At 38.4% G+C, this 20886-nt stretch overlaps 1 protein-coding gene across 3 annotated transcripts in view; it reads right to left on the reverse strand.

Annotated features, from left to right (window-relative positions):
- Positions 1-20886, reverse strand: part of tmeff2a (transmembrane protein with EGF-like and two follistatin-like domains 2a) — a 222714-nt gene that overhangs the window by 169148 nt on the left and 32680 nt on the right. Inside the window, exon 1 of one of the 3 annotated variants that reach the window (XM_088353043.1) lies at positions 18560-19799. The exons of the other annotated variants lie outside the window; for them this stretch is intronic. Within the exon in view, the coding sequence (XP_088209169.1) occupies positions 18560-18734 (175 nt within the window). The 5' untranslated portion in view covers positions 18735-19799. Of the gene's footprint in view, positions 1-18559; positions 19800-20886 lie in introns of those variants that run through there. 3 annotated transcript variants of the gene reach the window in all.

The following is a 20886-nucleotide window of genomic DNA, read 5'->3' on the forward strand; positions in this document are numbered from 1 at the left end:
ACTATTGGTTGACTACAATCGATCAACCATAGAACATTGAAGAAACCAGTCCCATTTTTATCTTACTTAAGATTAGAGTCACAGACACCGCTGTTTGAGGCAATATTAAAATTATATGTATATATTTTTTTTAAAGTTCTTATTTCAACCCATTAGAGAACCTCTGGAAAATCCTTAGTGACAAAGTTATGGTCAAGAAACCCTCTACAATCTCCAAAATGTGGAGGAGGCTGGAAGAAGAATGGACCAAAATAACACCAGGGCAGTGTAAGAGACTAGTGCTATTCTGTAGCTGCAGATGTTCTGAAGTCACTCACAGCGGAGGCCTGTACACTTCTTACCAATTGCTGACTGTTGTAACCTTCATAATTTTTCTTCTGTGCCAGTCATTGTTGTTCTCTAATTTTGATCAGTGCGTTTTCTGATTTTTTTTTCGTGTGGAAGGCCTTTAGACATTTTGTGAAAAAAGTGTAGTGCCATAGTATAGAAACACTAAAATGCCATTTAACTGAGGAACAGTGAATTAGTCCTTCTTTATAAGTTGTTCTCAAATTTCTCTGATTAGTTGTTCTCCAATGTATTCTATTTTGTCACTTTCCCGTCTGCAAGTTTCCCTGAGTAAAATAAACTGTTGTGGAAATTCATTTACTTGTTTTGCTTTGTTTTTTACAAATGTGCAAGTTGATAACCCACTGCAAGAGATTAAATCTTAGCTAAGAAGAAAAACCCTCAACAATGGCTTGATAATCAAATCTTACATCACTGAATCATGATTTAATTGTGAGCCTCTGAGAAGACCCCTAGCCCTCCTATGGCACACTTTTTACAGGGTCCGTACACCTTTTACAAATATTTCTTCCATTTACATATGTGATTTTTATTCTTGCGTGTGCATTTGTCAAAAGATATGACTTTTAGATCAAAAGCAAATGGGAAATATAAATATTTTTAAGACAAATCCCTCCCAATATACGTTTTGGGTAAACATGACAGTACGGTGTATCTTACATTGTAATTTGCAGAAAATCTTCACATTACAATTTACTACTGGAAAACGCTACCTTCATTTTTTTGCATGGCCCATAATACATGTCCATGATTGATACAGACGATAATCCTTGCACTAATACACTTTGCATAGTGCCCTGTTTAGGTGTAGCATGCACCTGTCCTCTAAGGCGCGACCAGTTGGGGGCGATGACGCTTCATAGGACAATGCTGTACAAACTCATGCTGCAGTTAGGGAGAAATGCAATGGCAAAGCAAAGTGACAAAAGAGCAGTGTCAGTGTCATGTATGAGCAAACTTGTTGAAAAACATGGCAACAATACTAATAAACAAATACTAAAGAGTGCTAGCTTGTACACGAAAGTAGATGTTTATCAACTTAGTTGTTTTTTAACTGGGGATGCCTTGACAGAGAACCTAGCCAAAGACACGCTCAGGGGCCTAAAATACGACTGTGTACATTTTCACTAAAATCGGTTCAGCTATTTTGGAGCCGATAAGCCATATACGGACACACATATGCGCAGACAAATCGGGATTTATATAATGTATAGTCTAGTCTAGATAGATTGTCACCATCATCGTTATATATTTTCCCTGCCACGCTACCTATTGTCACCATCATATATTGTCAGTGTTATAAAGCATCTGGTCATTGTCATATATCGCCACAATCATAAACGAGGGTTTACTGCAACTGATGGACTGTATGTAAATCCTTTACTGCCCTTACACAAAGCAGATGTGCTAGTGGTTGACTGAGCCCATTTTAACCTTAATTCTGATAATAATATTAAAACTGTTTTGTCCTTACAACAACTAATTTTATTTACTCACTAAGTTATTGTGTTTAAAATGTACTACTGTCATGATTACCAATGTGAATCACCTGTGCCCGCTCATTTGGTGCCAACTGCCGCGGGTTCTGATTGGCTACCTGGAACTATAAGAACCCGATCCTGTCAGTCCCCTGTTGTCATTCCGTCTGCGAACCTTGGTGAAAACTAGGCAATCCTTTTTCGACCTTGACTCCCACCTGTCCCGTTTTTGCTTCCGCCTGTCTCCGGCTACCACCTGTTTTTGATCCTGACCACGTCTGTTCTCCCGTCCCAGCTTACGACCTCTTTTTGTCCCCCCCCCCGACTACATTTACTCTCCCGTTCTGGCTTATGACTGGCTTCCGACCACGACCACGTCTCGCTCTCCCAGTCCCGGCCACCGACCAGTTTTCCGCCCCTGACACCGCCATTGCTCGCTACGGAAGATCCACTTTCGTATTCGGATCACAATCCGAGTACGAGAGTGACATGCTTCCCACGCCCAGCGAACACCGGCTCGTAGGCGCAGCCCTTCCTTTCTCTTTCAATAAAAATTGTAGTAAACGTCACACAAGTGGGTCCTATTTCCGTTCTGGTCCTGACAACTACAAGGCTAAACACGGATGTAAGTTTATTAAGAAGTATGTCGTATTTATTTGAGCTTCAAGTTGAAAAATACAGTAAAATAATATTACTTCCGGGTAATACTACTTCCGGGTTTTCACTTCCTGTTCTTTGATTCTGTTGTCATAAATAGTTTCACAAAGGGTGATTTTATGAATGAATGTTCTAATCAATCTTCATCCATGCTGAAGAATAAACAAACCAATGGCGAAAGTTTGAAAAAGTGTTAATATGATGTCACAACAAATTTTCTGTAAGAATTCGGACGGGTAAAGGTTATGAAGTTTATTTTTATGAATTCTTTGGCACATGATCTGAATGCATTGAAACTATTGTTTTTGCAGTTTTCACCATTCAGGGAAGAAATTAAAGTTTCAGTTAAAGGCCCACTGTATTCACGTTTCATCTTTGGTGGTTTAGCTCAGTGTCATATCGACGACACTACAATAATAACACAGTAGTAACCTAGTAATAACATAGTATTAATATAATATTAACATAGTAATAACCAATAATTTAGAAATGCATGTCAAACTGTCAAACGGTATCTTTGAATGCAATTTGTGAATATATCTGCCCCAATATATGAATACATGTTCTTTTGTTTCATTCTCTTGGAAACAAATGAATATTGAGTGTTTTTAAATGACAGGGACGTGATGGAGTTTCAAACAGGCAAGAAAATCTGCCATTAGTGCGGCACAATTGATATTTATCGTAGCGTATCCACGATCGTTTCTGCCTTTTAGTGAGTCTCGATAACTCACCCAAACGTAGAGCGTGCAGTGTGCGCGAAGGCCTTAAAATATATGCACGAAGGCCCTTAAATATACGAGGCGCTTTTGTGCTACAAGCGAGCATCGCTCTTCGTCCCGTTTACTTCTTGTAGCTGTCAAAAGGGTTTGATGTTGCGCAGTGGGCGCACCCCCCTCGTCCACCCCTTTACACGATTATAGATGGCCTGGCAAGCGCATCCACTTCATAATCGAATACGATTCATCAACGCTGTGAGGCTGGCTCGCCAATTGTGTCAATTAAAAGAAAAACATTGCTGGGGACGAAATATATATATATATATATATATATATATATATATACACATACATACATACATATATAAAATGTATACATGAATACACCTTCCATGTGAGTGAGGTCACAACGAGCATTAACCATTTACAGTCGAGTACAGCAAAAGACAAAATAGCCGATGCGTAAAGTGGACAAATAAAAAAACTTGAGCGACTGTGATTGACACCGCTTAAATTGGACAATTTTTAAAGTGTGTTTTTGAAAGATTCAAAGATTTATGTCCACCCCAAGTCATGATTATAACTGTTACGAACAACCTGCGCAGGTTATTCACAAATTAAGTACTGCAAAAAACAATATGGCCGCCACTTTAAGTGGAAAATATAAAAATATTCTTGGAGATTAAAAGATTTATGTCCACCGCCAGGAAAAAGTTATGACTTTCACGAATCACCTGCGTTGTGGGGGTTGTCACAGAGAAAGATGAATATCATGTCATTCACAGTCCACTACGACAAAAAACAAAAGAGTCACTTCTTAAAGTCAACAATTTAAATTTGTGTATGTTTTTTTAAGTTTCAAATATTTAAGTCCGCTCACAAATTAAGATGATCACCGTAACGAATCACCTACTTTGTGGGTGTGTTCACACAGAGGGAAAAGTATTGTCATTTACACTCAATACAGTGAGAGACAAAATGGCCGCAGCCTAAAATAGGCAATCCCCCACAAACATTTTTTGTTAATTTTTTTTTGAAGTTTTAACGATTTAGGTCCATCCAAGATTTCTTAAAGTTATGACTTTAAGAAATCTTGTGTTGTCACAAAGAGATCTAAATATTACTGTGTTAATAACAGTAGACTACTGTGAGACAAAATTGCCACAGCTTAAAGTGGACAATTAACAAATGTACATTTTTGGTAGATTGAAAGATTTATGTCCACCCCTAAGGGAAGATTATAACTGTTATGAATCACCTGAGCAAGCCATTCACAAGAGACAAATTGCCTGCAACTTCAAGTGTACAAAAAAACGGTCAATTTTGTTGGCAAATTCAAAGCCATAAACTATTTGGGAACGTTTATTTATAGTTTTCCACTTCAATGGTTTTCAAAATAAAGTTTTGCATGGATGTCCCTAACAAGTCGTGTTAATTATTTCCTCGAAAAGCTGACTGCAATTTATGACCGGCAGAAAACAAAAGAGGAGTGGTCTCGATTTCTGACAAAGAAGTATGAAGTGCACTGGTGGAGCGTGGAATCAACCGTGATCCTGCGGGAAGCCCGGCTCAGCTGGCGTCATAAATCACCCAGAGCTCTAGCAATCATTCAAACGTGGGCAGAAATCAGTTACAGAATTCTGACTCTCACTTCTTATTGGTCACTTATTCACCGTGTGTAACGTATTTCCAATCCTCAACGTTGTAAAGTTTTATGCTTTCATTTGTCGGCAAACCTTGTCGCCGATTAGTTGGCGCCCAAGCCGCAGCAGGTGCTCAATTTAAGACACAATTAAACGAGAGCCAAATGATTGTTGTCCTTGTTTGTTGTTTTTCCATTGAGCGACCGGTTGCTTTGTCACAAACTTTCCGTTTTCTGAATAATTCAAGAAAACAAGCCGACAAACATAAAATATTCAAACGCCGATCTTTGCATGCCGCCGATTAAGCTAACAAAAGGAGCGCTAACTTGTTGAAGGAAAAAACTCTGTCAGCCAAACGCGGCTTTTGCCGACCTACCTGGAATTTCACAAGCCCCTTTTCAGCGTCGCCCATATGAATTATTAAGGGTCATAAATTAATCATGGGCGGCCGACAAGCAGGGAGGCGAGGCTCTCTTTTTTGACCTCCCTTCTGCTTTGAACGTTCCCCCCCCCGAATAATGGAGCAACAAGTTATGTATCGTCAGCAATACTGTCATATATCTTCATTGTTAAATATATTGTCATATATCATCATTGTAATTTATCAGCATTGTCATATGTCCTCGTTGTAATTCTTATATATTTACACAGGTATCTATATACGTCACTGTCACATTTTTGTTAGTTATTTATTGTCATATGTTGTCATTGTCATAAATCCTCATTGTCATTTATCATCCTTGTCTTTTAAAGCTTCACCATACACATCACCATTAACATATCTGCATTGTCTTAAATAATCATTGTTGTGTTATATATATGGTCACTGTCATTATTTTATTTAGTCAATGTCATGTGTTGTCATATATTCTAATTGTTAATCATTGTCATTATCATGTATTGTCATGTATTGTAACTGTTTTTCATTATCATGGTTTTATTTCCAATTGTCGATTTTTATAAATTTTCATTGTTTTCATTAAAGATCCTCATTGTCATACAACACAGTCAAACACATTGTAATTTTCATAACCATTGACATAAACCATCAATGTCATAAACCATCATTGTTATATACTGGCACTGTCCATATTGCATATCGTCACTGTCATGTTGTAGATTGCCTTTGTCACTGTCATTTATCATCATCCTAAACAATGTAATTTATCGTCGTTTTTATTAACATCATTATGTATTGTCACTTTTGTGTTAAATTATAAATATTATCATTGTGATATATCATCCCGATAAATAATAATTGTGATGTATTGTAAATTATTATAAGTTGTCACCATGATCAGTATATAGCGTCTCTGTTAAGGTATATATTGTCACCGTCATTGTAATAAATCATCCTTTTCATATTTTGTCATATAAAGTTAGTGTCATAAATTTCAATCGCCATTATCATACATTGTCATATCATATCATAACATATTGTCACTGCCATGTTATATATGGATCACCGCTATAATCATTGTCATAAATCCTAATTGTTATTTATTGTCGTTATTATAAAATTTAAACATGATCATTATATAACGTCACTATTAAGCTATATATTGTCACTGTCATTGTCATAGATCACTGTATTAATATCTTGTCATGTATGGTGTCATGAATTTTCATTGCCATGAAGTACACATTGTCACATCATTACATATCGTCACCTTCATAAATTATCACTGTCATAAATTGTCATTGTCATAAATCATCACTGTCATAAATTGTCCTTGTCATAAATCGCAATGTCATACATGATATATATTGTATGATTCGGACTTTTATTATTATTTTGATTGGTGGGCCGCATTGTGTTTTATCAAACTGCTTTTGAAATGCTCACTATTAAAGCAAACTAATAAAATAGGTCCCTGTTTTAAGCACTATATTTCATTTTTAGTTTTGTAGTAATACTGTAGTTGTACTTTATTTTTAGTAGTTTTTTAGTATTTCTGAAGCCAGAATTTTGCGGAATTTTGGTATTTTTTGAGTATTAATGTAGTTTGGTTTTTGAGAGAATTGTGTAGCATTTCCATAGTAGTATTTTAGTAGTATTTCTGATTCAACAGTAGTATTTTTTAGTATATCAATAATCATATTTTTTATAGTATTTACTTTGTAGTTTTTTTGTGGTATATCTTTAGTATTTTCTTAACATTACTTTAGTTATATTTTGTAGTATTTTGTTGCAGTAATTATGTGATTGTGTTTCTGTAGTATATCTGTAGTAGGAGTTTTGTATTATAGCATTACTGTAGTGGTATTTTAATATTTCTGAATAAATGTTTTTCACTGTATTTCTGTAGTATTTTGTAGTATTTCCATAGTAGTATTTTTGTAATATGACTGTGGTTGCATTTTTGTAGTATTTTTGTATTAAAATATTATTTTAAGCAGTATTTTAGTAGTTTTTCCATAGTATTGTTTTCTTTTCAGAATTAAACTGAAATTAGATTGTTTGCCTGTTTCAAGCACTAAATTGATATTTAGTTTTATTGTGAACTTGTACTATTTTGTAGTAGTATTTTTGTTGTAAACAAAAAAAAAACAATTCGGACAAACTTGGCACCCCAAAGATTTTCTTTTAATCAATATATGTTGTAGCCTAGATGGTAGTGTGCCCGCTTTGAGACTGGGAGGTCGCTGGTTCGCGCCTCGGCCGAGACATACCTAATTGGTATAATGGCGGCGCCCTCTGTTGGCTGCGGCTGCATCGACTCGCTACAACGAGTCAGGTGTATCGACATTTCGTTCTGTGTACATTGTTACAAAGAATGACAATACAAAGGATATTATTATTATATTGTCATTATATTTTGAACATTTTTGTTTGGTGGGCCGGATGAAAAAGCCTGTTGCCCTAGTTTGCCTACCCTTATTATGAAGCATCGCTTTCATCTTACATATATACATTTTCATAATTCATTACTCATTTGTCGTCACCGCCATTATTTTGTACAACTCGACGTGTAGGAATAAAGTCAGAGAAGTATAGCTGAAGCCGATTACGTAAAACACGCGTCGCCCTCGGAGTTATAAATCAATCACGGAAAAGAAACGAAAAGTCCCACCATCAATCCTTTCCATCGGAAAAGTATTTTCTTTGAATAATTCAAGTGGGCGAAATCAAGCATTTTCTTTTCATATTTGACCGTTAGCTAGCTGCGCTCATTAGCTATATTGTAGCGGCAAAAGGCAGATGCTTTGCTCCACGGCGCTAATGAATCCACGCGCTAAACGATTAGCGCCACACAGCGGCCCCAAGTTAATGACCGGGTTGTGGACACGTCCTCTCGCTGCCAGAGTCGGAATGGAGTTCTAATTGGAGTCGGAATGCAAAATCCAAAATAAACGGGGAAAAAAGTCCTTGACTTTGCCGCCAGCAAGATTTGGAAAATAGAGACGAACTCGTTTATTAAAGTATGGGCTGTCTTGTTTATGCTGTCGGGCGGAATCGATTAATCGTTGATAGGAACTAGCAATGTCACCTTAAGATATTTTTTTTCATGAGTTCCTGATGAACCAATAAGTTATTTTCCAGTTGTTGCTTTAGGACCCAAATGCAGCACTCTTGAGTTCCAATTATTTATTTTTTACCGAGTTGATTGTTCTACCAAGTAGTTACAACTCTTTTAGAGTTGTATATTTAGGACCCGAAACACTGTTAGATTGAACTACAGTCAACAGCAAATATTATAAAGTTAGTTACCCGTCCATTCAATTAGTCATAAATCTTATTTTGTTGAATATCCTATCAACTAGTCACACATTGACTATAGTCTTTGATTTATGACCCAATAGCAATTAGGTTGAGATCCAATTAAAAGCTATAACTTTAACTTATCATTTTAGTTCATTAACCTACCAACTAGTCATACATATTTGAAATTGATTATTTAGGACCCCAATTTAGCTCAATCAAAAGCAATACAAATATAATCATCATTTAGGTACTTAGTCTACAGAATCGTTGTGGATTTGTGACCCAAATGATATTTGTTTGAACTCCAATACAAAGCAGTGCAATTAAACTCCTCATTTAGTAAAGTATCCCACTCGTCATGAAACCGAGGTTGTTGATTGGGGGCCCAAATGCAGATAAGTTTAGCACAATTTAATAGAAACATTTAAAAATCAATCATTAAGTTAATTATTCTGCAAACTAGTAAAAAACATTCTATTCGTTGATTTAGTACCCAAACGCAATTAGGTTAAGCTCCAATCAAAAACAGAAGAACTGTAAACTTATTGTTAAGTTGTTCATCGTACCAACGAGTCATAAATACTTTAAAGTTGTTGATTTAGCCCCCCAAGTACAATTACATTGAGCTTTTGGGTTATATTATATGTGCTTGATTCGAACTTTGAATTTTACGCATGGCGCGCCCTAGAAAATCAAAAACATTAGTGTCATTTTTCTACAGTTCATACTTGATTTAATGAGTTTTAGGACCCCAAGTCCATTTGGATTGAGGTCCAATCCAAAGTAAGTCAGAAGTAGAAAAATACATTAGATATTTTAATTCTTTGATGTCGATTATCCCACTAAATCATCATTATTTGTTTAGATGGTCGGTAGATGATTTATGACCCCAAATACAAATTTATTGAACTACCGTAAATTCCGGACTATAAGCCGCTACTTTTTTCCCAAACTTTCAGGCCTGCGGCTTATTCAGTGACGCGGCCAATTTATGTAATTTTTCCAACAGCCGCCAGCGGCGCTCGAATTGTAGGCACATGACGCAGCTTACAAGCTAAACGCAATCGAGGATTCCGATAAAGAAGGAAACAGAGCTACTGCACGCAAGGTAAATTACCTTGCGAGCGTGTTGCTAGCGTGTTTTTGACTAAGGGAGCGTGGAACGTCATCTATATGACAAAGTCTCTTACCCATACTGGGGAAGATAACTTTGATGACGTCAATTATAAGGAGGCAGATGAGGACGGTTTACCGTGGTTTCTGCAAGAATGGATTGTTTTTCTTAACAAATCGGTTCACTGTGCTGCAAGCGCGTTTCTAGTAGCGTTTTGCTACCCTTCACAGGCACGGTTTGGGATGAAAGTTGTAATATTATTATTAAAGCTTTGAAAACTCTCTCGGTGTCTTTCTTTGTAAATATGTGTAACCATGCATAATATGTATTTGCAACTGTATATTTTTGTAATGTATTTATTTGTATTTATTTTGGACACTTATTCTGATAAGTCTTGCACTGACCAATTAAAAAGAAGGGGCGTACCAGAAGCGGGGGATGACGGGAAGTGGGGACCGGTAAAGGTGAGTGTTTGTGGACACGGCAGACAATATTGGATATATATTTTTCCTACCCTTTGGAAATATACACTTTTTTTCCTTGGATTACTTTTAACGAGACCCGGACTCTGCAGGTCTCAACCAATGTTAAGTACCGGTATCGTTTTCCGTTATTTTGCCGGCTGTGGTTTTTGAACTGTGAACTTCGTGTTCAGTTAAAATCGCGGGACTCAAAGTTGAGTTTGGGTTAATTTTATGATTACGTTACATATTTTAGTTTGGGCGCATGCGGCTTATATACAGGTGCGGCTTGTGTGAGTACAAAAGCGACTATCCTCTCAAAATGTGGTGGGTGCGGCTTATAATCAGGTGCGCTCTATAGTCCGGAATTTACGGTACATTAAAAAGAAAGTCTGAAATAGAAACACCAACGTTTTCAATTTTTAATGTGTATTATATAGTACTTGTCATAATTTTTTTAAGGTGGTAGATTTATGAGTCAAGGCCAATTTGATTAAGCTGTGATCAAAGAAAGTCAGGAAAAGAAAGGTATTTCAATAGTTTTGCTGCATATAATTAAGAAGATTATCTCACCAACTTGTCAAAAATATTTTCTTAGGTGGTTGATATATTCAGATTCAGATTCAGATTCAGATCTACTTTATTGTCATTCTAGTACACGTGTATACAGAACGAAATGTCGATGCATCTGACCCCCACAGTTTCCTTGAATGTACAGATATAAATAAAGTTGTATTGTATTTTGGCTACGTATAGTATTTTACCATAGTGCCGATAGTGCAAGAAGAGTAGCTAACCAGATGTGCAAAATGGGCAGTCAGGTTAACAAGTCAGGTACACAGTAACATTAACACTGTAACAATAACGCTGTAATTACAATAGTGCAGAGAGCAATGTGCAAGGAGTGGCAAGCTATAAAAAACTGCCAGTAGTGCAAAAAGTCAGATTAGCAGCCGTTTAGATTTAAGTTAACTATATGTTAGATTGACCATTTAACAGTCTAATGGCCAGGGGGACTAGACTATTGCGGAGCCTGGTGGTCCTGCACCGCACACTGCAGTACCTCTTCCCAGAGGCTAGCAGAGTGAACAGTCCATGATGGGGGTGAGAGGGGTCCCCGGTAATGTTCTTAGCATGGGATAGGCAGCGCTTCTGGCCAATGTCCTGAATGGAGGGAAGTGTAGTCCCGATTATTTTCTCTGCTGTCCTCGTTACCCTCCTCACACTACCCCAGTCGGTAGCGCTGCAGCCTCCACACCACACAGAGATACAGCTGGTCAGGATACTCTCTATGGTGCCCCTGTAGAATGTGATGAGGGAGGGTGGGGGCAGGTGGGCTCTCCTCATCCTCCGCAGGAAGTACAGGCGCTGCTGTGCCCTCTTAACCAGTGATGCAGTGTTCACGGACCAGGTGAGTTTGTTTGTAATGTGCACCCCTAGGAACCTGATACTGCTGACAACCTCCACAGCCTTGTTGTTGATGCAAAGTGGGGCATGGTTGGGCTGGTTTTTCCTAAAGTCGACAATGATCTCTTTAGTTTTGTCAACATTCAGGACCAGGCTGTTGTCCGTGCACCAGCCCACCAACTGCTCCACCTCCTCTCTGTAGGCCAGGTCGTTGTCATCCCTGATGAGGCCCACCACTGTTGTGTCGTCAGCATACTTCACGATGTGGTTTGTGGCGGACCTAGGGACCTATATACCCCAACTCCAATTTTATTAAGCTACAATCAGAATAAAGTAACAGAAATATAGGAAAAAAGGCATTTTATTATGTTGTCTGTGTTTTAGGGACCCAAAATGCAATTGAATTGATCTACAATAAAATGTAAGTAACACAGAAAGAGAGATAATTATTAAATCTATTTTTGGGTAATTTCAGACGTGCTTGAACTTGGTTTTAACAGCAATCGATAGCGCTCCCCCCCCCAAAAAAACTCCATGTCCAACTTATTTCCTTGCGTTTGTGCTGATGAAAGGATGAAATAGCACCTCACCTCAAACAAGTGCCCCTTAGAGGACATGAGTAACTCTGATTTTTCCACAGTTGATCTACCTGCAATGATTTGTTGTTATTTGTTACAAAGCCAAAACAGTTTGGTCTTAAATGGAAGCATAGCACAACAGTGTTGTCTTTGTATTCAGTTTTTCTTGTGTTGGCGCTCGATGCTGTCTGCACTTAAGCCTCGGCAAGGAGTGTCGGATAAAAGCTTTTGTCTAAATGCGAGAGTGAAAGGAGGGGGGTGGGGCATTGCTTGCATTTGGGCACCATTATCGCCGCTCGTTACCGGTAAATCATTAATATTGATTGGCATTCAAAAATAAAGAAATGAATGAAATAAAACAGCAGGAGGAGGCTGACAAAAGAAGCTGATTATATTTTTTGTGGCGGATTTTAATTAGTCTTTTTTTTATTTATATTATGAATTTTAATAAATTTTCTTTTTTGAAATGTTGCCTTTCATGTTCTGTTTCAGGCAGGTTTTTCGTTTTACGAAAATTTTAATGATGTGAAAATGAGTCTTAGGGCGTTAACTGAGTCATTTTCTACACACAAAATGATGTAAAATCTGTTTTTATTGTATATGTATTTTCCATGCACCAAATGTTCAAAATTAAGAATATATCTCTGATTTTAGGAGTAGTTAAGAAACATCTGAAAAAATGTAAATAAAATAATGTAAAAATGGTGGCACCATGGCAGCGCAGTGGTTAGCGCATGTGTGGCACAGTTCTGGAGTCATGAAATCAAACCTCACTGTGTGGAGTTTGCATGTTCTCCCAATGCTTGCTGGGGTTTCCTCCGGGCACTCCAGTTTCCCCCCATATTCCAAAAACATACATGATAGGTGAATTGGCCGGTCCAAATTGTCCCTAGGTGCATCAAGTGAGTAATTTCCTAAATGATAAATCGGTTATTGCAAATTTTGTATCTTGGATAAGGAAAGGCAAAAATAAATCTGGAGAAAAAAAAGATCTATAAATAATTAACAACTTTTAGGAAAGCCCTGGTCATCTTAGAAGTCTATTAGGGGTCATCGTCAGGCTGGAACATTGCCCTGCGACCCAGTTTCTGGAGGGAGAGGATCATTCCCTGCTCCAGTATTTCACAGTACGTCCTTGAGTTTGTGTTTCCCCTTAATGAAATGCAACTCCCCAATTCCAGTTGAACTGATGCAGCCCCAAACCATGACACTTCCAACATCCCTGGCTCCTCCGTGTTATATGTCGAAGTGTCCTTGGGCAAGACACTGAATCCCTAATGTGCCCGGTAGTAGATAGTTGCCTTGCATCGCTGACGCTGCTATCGGTTAGTTAGTGTGTAAATGGGAAAACTGTGAATCACATTGTAAAGCACTTTGGGAGGTCTTCATTGACTTGAAAAGTGCTATATAAATGCAGACAATTTACATTTACATCATGCTTGACTTTAGGCACGACATAAACATGTTTGTCCTCCTCACCTGGTTGCCGCCACACATAGTTCAAACCTTCTGAAATAAATAAATAAGTGATCTTTGTCTCCTCAGACCAGAAGATATCTTTCCAGTCAGCCATGGCCTTTGTTGACATACTTATTTTCATTGTGTCAGAGCGATGTTTCTTCAGTGATGTTCCATTAAACAATTTAATGAAATCACTCACTTTTGTGGCATACTGTATGTACATATATTTTTTTAAAAATTTAATTAATTTATTTTATTTATTTATTTGTTTTTTGGGGAGTGGGGGGTGGGCGGTGCGTCAAGGCATGTTTGTCATTTCTGTGTACAAAGGAAGCCCTGGTGTTTTTCCTTCGAGGGCATCATGAGCCATTTGATCTGCCAGCGTCCTTCCTCACTTTGCAGATCCAATTACGAGCTTTTGTACGAGTCGGACGTCCAGCCTCGCTCCGGGATAACAATCAGACCACGGGGGAGAAAGGAAGCGCTGCAAGTCCTCCACTCCTATTGACGTGCGCCACTTATGAGCTATAATATCGATAGCGCCGTGCCGTGTAATTGGCCGGGGGCTATTTTAAGGCTCGGGACGGCCGACGGGGGAAATATACCAGCGGCCTTCGAATTATGACTGTCCGAGCGTGTTGCAAATATGGGGCGAGTACACTGAAAAGGCTCCGGAGTCAATGTGACCCTCTGCTTATTTGTTCCTTTCATACAGAATTGAGAAGAAAAATGCTCTTGGGTATGTGCGACAGGCTGCTATTTTGTTTTCTTATAAAACCAAAAACATTCACGGGTCTTGATAACCTATTGCAAGATACAATATAACCCTCACCATCCCATATGTCAAACTGACCTACTACCAGTTCATTTTGAATATTTAAATTATAATTCATACCACCCAGGATTTATTTTATGACCCACTGTTTGGTGAGCAGATAAAACTATGGGTCAGTGTGACCCCCTGCTAATTTGTTTCGTCTATATAGAACAGATATATGTGCTTTTGGGTCCATGCGACAGGCTGCTAATTTGTCTTACTATGAAACCCCCCCAAAAAAAAAAAATATATATATATATATATATATATATATATATATATATATATATATATATATATATATATATATATATATATATATACGTATACATATATATATATATAATCTGACTTTTGCACTACTGGCAGTTTTTTTTATAGCTTGCCACTCCTTGCACATTGCTCTCTGCACTATTGTAATTACAGCGTTATTGTTACAGTGTTAATGTTACTGTGTACCTGACTTGTTAACCTGACTGCCCATTTTGCGCATCTGGTTAGCTACTCTTCTTGCACTATCGGCACTATGGTAAAATACTATACGTAGCCAAAATACAATACAACATTATTTATATCTGTACATTCAAGGAAACTGTGGGGGTCAGATGCATCGACATTTCGTTCTGTATACACGTGTACTAGAATGACAATAAAGTAGATCTGAATCTGAATCTGAATCTGAATATACTGTATTATAATACAGTGCGCCTTATAGATGGATCAATATTGAGTCACAAGCTCTCGCAACTAAGGCAAACAGCTGCAGACTGGATTTTCCCTCATAGGTGAATTAGTCCACGGTGTATGCTGGTATATATACACCGGCGTTTCATTTGCTAACCAATGTGTCAATCATCATTTGAATTGGTCAGTATTGGCCAAAGCTATTAAAGGAGGTAAAGGAGGCAGGTCCTTTTTGGCATTTACAGGCTCACATAGGCTAAGGCGGGGCAAAACAAAGCGTGCAATTGGCCGAAAAAGATGAATGTAAATCACATGAAAGGTATTGAGAAAATAATTTTTACTAGTCTATTTGTAAACAGGAATTATGGGTCTAAACAGACAGCTAGAAAAAAAGTCCATCGATGCGGAGATGCTTCTGGGGGATTTTTTCTTTTATTTGTCAGCATTATTGCGTGTTTTGGAATATGTAAATATTTTACACGATTGGATATACCACAATCACGGATGTAATGGTTGAGTCTTATTGTTGAACGTGATGGCTGCATGACGACTTTGATGGGCTACCCCGGCTTTATACTTTCCTAGTATCTTGTTTCAGACTGATCTTGATGTTTCTGTGAAGAGTTAATTTTTAAATTCAATTCAATTCAGTTCAAAGTGTTTATTGTCATATGCACAGAAAAGAACCACGTTTCCCTGCACAATGAAATTCTTACTTTGATGTCCACGCAGTTGTCAGCGAAAAAGAAAACAGAGATTTAGAAATGGTTTGTATTTCTTGAATCCCAAGAGCTTAACCTTCCTCGTGATATGTGGAATGAAACATTTGAGTGATTGGTGACATCGTACAGACACCGTGTCCGTACATGTCTTAGACACGTATTTGCTTCTTTGAGAGCGGTCGGAATGTTAAGGGGTTAATATGTTTAACTGAACTATCTGACTGTTTTGTTGACGTTCCCACTGTTGCGCCTCATAGTCTAGTGCGCCTTATGTATGCAAAATATGGGAAAAAAAACTATTGTTGGAGGGTGCACCTTATAACCTGGTGCGCCTTACAGTCGTGAAAATACGGTATATATGTATATATCCATCCATCCATTATCTGCACCGCTTATCCTTAGTAAAGTTGAGGCGATGCTGGAGCCCATCCCAGCTATCTTCGGGCAGTCGGCAGGGGACACCCTGACCTGGTTGCAGGCATATATATATATATATATATATATATATATATATATATATATATATATATATATATGTATACGAATGTGTATACACGTTCATTTGTTTTTGTTTCGGAAACGGGTGAGAGCTCATAAGCTATGCTTCTGCTTACTCCTTTCTTAATATGTATTTTATTTTCTCTTCCTTTTCCTGGTTTATGTAGCTTCCGCATTTGTTATTTTTTTTTTTTTTGTGATGTTGTTTTTTTGTTTTTTCATTAAACCGAAAGTACACACTAATCTTTGTACCCACTGCGAGATACAATTTTTTTCCAACATACAGGTCAAACTGACCCACTGCCGGTTTTTACACATTTAAGTAAGCATTCATAGAACCCTGTTAATTTTGGGGGGAAAATGGGAAAAATACAAAAAAAATGTCTTTAAATTTATAAATTAGAAGAAAATGTTAATCATACATAAAAGTTTATCATTCAAAATGTATTCTAAAAAACACATCACAGAGAAAAATACATAAATATTTCCCTCGCCCCTTTTTCTATTAAGAAACAATTTAATAAAATCTCTAGGGAGTCACTACAGCAGCTCTATAGAGCCACATGAGGCTCTAGAGCCGAAGGTTGCTGACCCCCGGATTAAACACAACTCAACTTTAGACCTCTGTTATTGGACAAAAACAGACTAGTTGAAAGGACGTCTTTTCGAGGGCTATATTTGGACAAGATGTAATCTTTTTGGACAAAATGTGTTTTATGTTAGATTTGATGGACAGAGCCTGATTTTTGGTGAATTTTTTGGAACTAAATCATATCCAAGATAGACCAGACTTTGCCTAGAATCCGCGGTCCAAAAGACATATCAGTTTGGTTGAATAATGTGAGTTAAAAAACGTCTGTTGCAAGACGTTGAAAAGGACAACTTTTTGGGGGCTAAATTAGGACAAAGTGCGAATTAGCCTAACGTGCGAAAGGTCCCCGGTTCGAGAATGGCTGGAAAGATTTGTTGGTATGGAGAGGGATGGGCGCCACAAGGCTGTACTTGCCCATTACACCACACAACCGCAGGAAGTGGTGCTCCTACAACCATAATGGTTAAGGGATTTACCCACCAAACACCCACTCAACCCAAACATTAGAGCAGGGGTCAGAAACCTATGGCTCACTAACCATATACACTATGGCTCTTTTCATGAGTCCATCTGGCTCGGAAATAAAATTCAAATTATGGAGTTGTTTCCTGGGTCATTCCAAATATGAGTGATGTGGAGCCGACCTAAGTACATAAGGAGCCGATTCAAAACTGAAACTATGTATGGCTTAGTCCATTATATATAGGGCACAGTTTTAACAACAATATACAGTCACACCAAGTGTCACGACAACAGACCCTGTTTTGGCTGTACGTTGCTAAAAAATCCTATACATGGAAACTTACAGAACAATTTATGTTCACTTTTAAGTGACTTTATGACGAAAACCTACAGAACAAACTATAAACCCCTGAAAACGGCAGCAAAGCACCCAGGAAAATATGATTGGGTGAGCGGTCTGGGTGGGCGGTACACACAGCACAATCTCCTCTCTCTCGCACTCGCCCAATGGGCAGGAGGGTAATACATTTGCAAACCTTTTGTTTGCACTATTTTGTGACATTTTTACAAAAGAAATTGCACCTTGTTTTGAAACTATTATGACAAAACTGAAGGTCAAAATGAGTCTCAACACTCTTAAATAGCTGCGGGACAAATCTTTAGTGATATATTTATATTGATATGGGACACAGGTTCTGGCATTATTAATATTTCATAGAATGTATCAAATCATCTAAGGTCTTAAAATATATGGTTTGGCTTTCTGCCAAAAAGAAGTACAAATGTGTTGCTTTCTTGAACCCTGCATTCAGTGGAATACTTGGCCTTCCTTGGAAGGTTAAAAAATTACCCAAATTTAGACAAATATTTTTGGACCAAATCAAGTCTAAGATGGTCCAGCTCAGATTTGGGCCAAAATCCAAAAGGTTGTCATTATTTTGTTGAAGAAACATCTCTTTGAAGAGTTGAACAGAAGTCTTTTTGAGTACTAAATTTGGAGAAGGTAAAAACAATGAAACCCCACAATTGTCATAAAACATATCAGATTTCAACTAAATCTGACATTCAAAAGACATATGGTTATCGGTGAAATGCATCTTATTTAAAATCTTTGAATCAATTCCTTTGTCCGGAGAGATCACAAAAACCTCTCTTCAACCCAAATCCTGTAGCTCGGCACGCACCACCCAAACCCTAAAGTGGGACCCTCACCTGAGCAGTTCCATCCGGTGGGCGTCTGGCAGTCGCTGAGGGAAGACGGGAAGGCATACGCCGGCTCCGGGGGCCACGCAGCGAGCGCAACCACCAAAGCCATCCAGAACCAGCATCCTTCTCCGGCGCCGCTCCTGCGCCTCGTCCGCTCCGGCACGCCGTCCGCCGCAAGCATTTTTGTCCGCTCACTGCGATCGCGGCTGCTTCACAAGCCGGCAGCGGCACATCGTGCGCACCACGCCGTCGAGAGACCCATCTAAAAGATCCGATTCCGCTTCCGATTCCGTTCCGAGCGAGGAGGTCTGCAAAACTTATCCGGGGAAGAGAGATGCTCGCAGGCAGGGAAGAGATGATCCCACAAAAGATAATGATGAAGAAATAAAAATACAAAAGCCACCCCCCCCCACCGAAAAGGATGCAAGAGAAGTGGCGCAGATGTCCCAAATCCCACAAGAGCGACGAGAATAATCACAATAAGAATAAAATCCACAGGAGGGAAGAGAAAGCGCGCTGCTGTCCTGCGCGGACGCTGGCGGGAGGGAAAGCTCTCACTTCGCTCGCTTCCTTCACAATACAGAGCTCGCTCTCTTGCACCCGCTCTCTTACTTTCATTCTCTCTCTTTTTGTCTCACCCTTCCTTTTTCTTTCTCTACTATTCCTCTCTATATATCTATCTCTTTACCCTTTTCTCTTTCTTTTTGTCTGTTTCCCTCTTCTCTCCTTTTCTGTTTCTCGCTCTCTGTTTTTTCTGTCTGTCTCTTTTTTGTCTCCCTTTTCTGCTCTCTTCCTTTATTATTTTATGTTTTTCTATTTGTGTATCTGTATTTAATTCTTTGTTTTTGTCTCTATAGCTCTTTGTGCCGTTGTTTCACTTTATTTCTCAATTTCTATCTGTTTTTGGTATCTTTTTCCTGCTTTTCTTCTGCCTTTTTTGTTTTCTCTATTTCTATTTTGTTCTATTTCTGTCTATTCCCTGTCTTTATATTTATTCTCTATTGGTCATTCTCTCCTTTTTGTTATTTCTCTATTCCCCTCTTTTTATTCTCTCTCTTGTTTCTGCTGTCTCTTTCCCTATTTATTTCTCGATCCATCTGTCTTTCTCTCACGGTCTCTCCATGTGTCTTTCCTCAAATATTTTTCTGATTCGCTTTGTCCCTTTCTCTCTCACTCTCTCCATTTCTCCTGTCTTATTTCTGTTTTTGCTTCTCTTTGTCCAGTTTTCACCGTTGCTGTATCTCGTTCTCGCTAATTCCCCTTCTTTCTTCTTTGTGCTCTCTTTCCCTCTCTTTAATTCTCCCTTACCTCTTTTATCTCTCGTTGTATCTCTATCTGTCTTTTATCTCTCTCTCTCTCTCTCTCTCTCTCTCTCTCTCTCTCTCTCTCTCTCTCTCTCTCTCTCTCTATTTTCCTCTTTCTCATTTCTTTTGTCTGGCTCTCTTTATTTCTCTTGCTGTCTATATGCCTTTCTCCTTTTTCGCTGTTGCTCTCTACTTCTTGTGCTTTCTTTTTCTTCTCCCTTCTCCCCATTTCTCTATTTCACCCTCTCTTATTTCTGAAGTCTCATTCTCTCGATTTACGTTTTTTTAAATTTCTCTCTTCCTCCTTTCTGCTGTCTCTTCACTATCTCTCCCTCCCTACTTGTATTTCTCTCACTTGCCTTCTTTCTGTTTATGTCTCTACCTCTTGGGCCCTTTCCCTTTTCTCTCCATTTCCCTCCCCATTCTCTCACTCTTTCTCCTTCTATTATATTTAGTCTGTTTCTCTTTATGTTTTTCCTTTATTTCTCTCCCTAGCTCCTTTTTGTTTTATTTTACTTTAATTCTCTCTCCATCTTTCTACTTTCCCTTTCATTGTCTCTGCATTTGTCTTTCCCTTCTATCTTTTTCTTTCTCTCTCTATGTCTTTGGCCATTTATTGTTTTCTTTCCCTTTCCCTCCCTTTCTATTTCTGCAGTCTCTTTTCTTTTAATTTATTCATTCATTAATTATCTTCACCGCTTATCCTCAGTAGGGTTTCGGGGGTGCTGGAGCCCATCCCAGCTATCTTCAGGCAGTGAGCAGGGGACACCCTGAACTGGTTGCCAGCCAGTTGCAGTCTTTTCATTTATGTTATTCTTTTATTTCTCTCTCCTTACTTTCTGCTGTATTTTATCTAGGTCTATCTTTCCATCTGTCTTTTACTTTCTTCATTTCTCTTTTTTTCTCCCTCCCCTTTTTCTCACTCGCTTTCTTACCCTCTCTCTCTCTCTCTCTCTCTCTCTCTCTCTCTCTCTCTCTCTCTCTCTGTCATTTATGCTGTCATTCCTCTTTATTTCTTTCTCTCCCTCC

This window comes from Urocampus carinirostris, chromosome 14 (genome assembly GCF_059441175.1).
Source record: "Urocampus carinirostris isolate Australia breed hairy pipefish chromosome 14, RoL_Ucar_1.0, whole genome shotgun sequence".
Classification (NCBI taxonomy): Eukaryota; Metazoa; Chordata; class Actinopteri; order Syngnathiformes; family Syngnathidae; genus Urocampus; species Urocampus carinirostris.